Source organism: Kogia breviceps, unplaced genomic scaffold, assembly GCF_026419965.1.
Source record: "Kogia breviceps isolate mKogBre1 unplaced genomic scaffold, mKogBre1 haplotype 1 scaffold_265, whole genome shotgun sequence".
Lineage (NCBI taxonomy): Eukaryota > Metazoa > Chordata > Mammalia > Artiodactyla > Physeteridae > Kogia > Kogia breviceps.
The window spans coordinates 1-2,375 of record NW_026711704.1 but is presented as its reverse complement, the minus strand read 5'-3'; the positions used below and the strand labels follow the sequence as shown (position 1 = coordinate 2,375).

The 2,375-nt window shown below is 47.9% G+C and overlaps 1 protein-coding gene across 1 annotated transcript; it reads right to left on the bottom strand.

Moving 5' to 3' along the window:
- Nucleotides 1-1,043: 1,043 nt before the first annotated feature.
- On the bottom strand, nucleotides 1,044-1,527 carry LOC131749672 (small ubiquitin-related modifier 1-like). Its single transcript, XM_059051588.2, has one exon. It carries the CDS (start codon nucleotides 1,410-1,412, stop codon nucleotides 1,044-1,046), a length of 369 nt encoding a protein of 122 aa, XP_058907571.1. The 5' UTR covers nucleotides 1,413-1,527.
- Nucleotides 1,528-2,375: the final 848 nt, after the last annotated feature.

The following is a 2,375-nucleotide window of genomic DNA, read 5'->3' as shown; positions in this document are numbered from 1 at the left end:
TGGAGGTGAGGGAGGGTAGAGGTGAGGGTGGAGGTGAGAGGATGGAGGTGAGAGTGGAGGTGAGTATGGAGTTGAGGGAGGGTGGAGGTGAGTATGGAAGTGTGAGGGTGGAAATGAGTGTGGAGGTGAGCGAGGGTGAATGTGGGAATGGAGGTGTGAGGGTGGAGGTTAGTGTGGAGGTGAGAAAGGGTGGAGGTGAGGGTGGAGGTGGGGGAGGGTGAAGTTGAGGGTGCAGGTGAGGGAGAGTGGAGGTGACTATTGAGGTGAGGGAGGATGGAGGTGAGGGAGGGTGGAGGTGAGGGAGGGTGGAGGTGAGGGAGGGTGGAGGTAAGTATTATTATTTTTTTTTACAAATATTTTGTTTATTTTAATGAAGCTGGTACAGACAATGTCCATTTAAAACCCATATCCCAGGCCAAAAAGTACAAATAATGTCAAAAAGAGCAGCGTTCTGCTGTATACACCTCTGCATGAATAACTTTAACTGCTAATGAAAATTAGAACTTTTCTGAGATCTTCTGACAAGATTTTTGTTTCATCTTAAAATGCTTTCTCTTCAGTGAAGCCATCTTTGGAGTTAGTCATTATTTTCACCACCTCTGTCACCTTGGCTCCAACCTGATATTCCTCTTCTTTTGGTCCAGACGCTCAGATTCTAAAAGTAGCTTCAAGTTAAGGAAAGGTCATTTTTCCACAGTTCAGTTCTCTGAAACACTTCCATCTCCCACTGAAAGTCACAGTCCAGGAGTGAAGCGATCACATGCTAGAACTTCAGGGCCAATTGGAAAGTCATTATGAACACTCACATTAGTCAATCTTATTTATCACAAGCCTATAAATGCACAGTCCTGGAAAAGGCGGGCTTTCTGTGCACACACGTAATTTTTAAAAAGGAGAGGGTGATATGAATGGGGCTGAGGTTTGATCACCAAAAATCAGCACAATGAAAACAAACAATAATGAAAAATGAGCACTAGAATTCAAATTACCAGATGTTCTAAAGAGATGGGATGCCAGTTTTCAATTCTGTTTTGAACACCACATTACAAAAGAACTATTTTAAAAAATAAAAAAGGATTAAGGGAAAAGAAAAAAAATAAAAATATCTGAGTTGTTGAACGACCCCCTGTTTGTTCCTGATAAACTTCAATCACATCTTCTTCCTCCATTCCCAATTCTTTTGGAGTGTGATTATCAGCAATTCTCTGACCTTCAAAGAGAAACCTGAGTGAATTCATGGGAACTCCCTGTCTTTGACAGTATGATTCTTTGAGTTTCTTGAGATGTGTTGTCATTTTCACTTTGAAGTGAATCTCACTGCTATCCTGTCCGATGACTTTGAGTTTAACATAGTCTCCTTCCTTCTTATCCCCCAAGTCCTCAGTTGAAGGTTTTGCCTCCTGGTCAGACATGGTGACGGTGGTTTCCCCTGGGGTCTCCGCACAGCAGCGGCCTCGGGTATGCAGAACCTCGCTCCGAGGTTTACAAATCCGTCTCCCTTCCCCACAGCACAGCACCGCGGCTGGAGGAACTTCCGCTGGAGGTAAGTATTGAAGTGAGTGAGGGTGGAGGTGAGGGTGGGTGGAGGTGGGAATTGAGGTGTGACGGTGGAGCTTAGTGTGCAGGTGAGGAAGGGTGGATGAGAGGGTGGAGTTGAGTAGGGAGGTATGAGGGTGGAGGTGTGTATTGACGTGAGTGAGGTTGGAGGTGAGGATGAAGGTGAGGTAAGGTGGAGGTGAGTGAGGGTGGAGGTGATTTTGGAAGTGAGGGAAGGTGTAAGTGATTATGGAGGTGTGACGGTGCAGGTGAGTGTGGAGGTGAGGGAGTGTGGAGGTCAGGATGGAGGTGAGTACAGAGGTGAGTGAGAGTGGTGGTGAGGGTGGAGGGGATGGAGGGTGGAGATGAATATGGAGGTGAGTGATAGTGGAGGTGAGTGTGGAGTTGAGGGAGTGTGTAGGTGAGACTAGGTTTTATGGAAGTGTGACGCTGGAGGTGTGGTTAGAAGTGAGAGAGGTGGAGGTGAGTATGGAGGTGCATGAGGTTGTAGTATAGTATGGAGTTGAGTGAGGGAGGAGGTGAGGGTGGAGGTGAGAGAGGGTGGAGGTGACTACTGAGGTGAGGGAGGGTGGAGGTGAGGGAGGGTGGAGGTGAGGGAGGGTGCAGGTAAGTATGGAGGTGAGTGAGGGTCGAGGTGTCGGTGAAGGCGAGGGAGGGTGGAGGTGAGGCTGGAGATGTGAGGGTGGACCTTACGGTGTATGTGAGTGAGGGTGGAGGTAAGTATGGAGATGAGTGAGGGTGACCTTGAGTGTGGAGTTGTGAGGCTGGAGGTGAATATCGAGGTGAGTGAGGGTGGAGGTGATTGTGGAGGGGAAGGA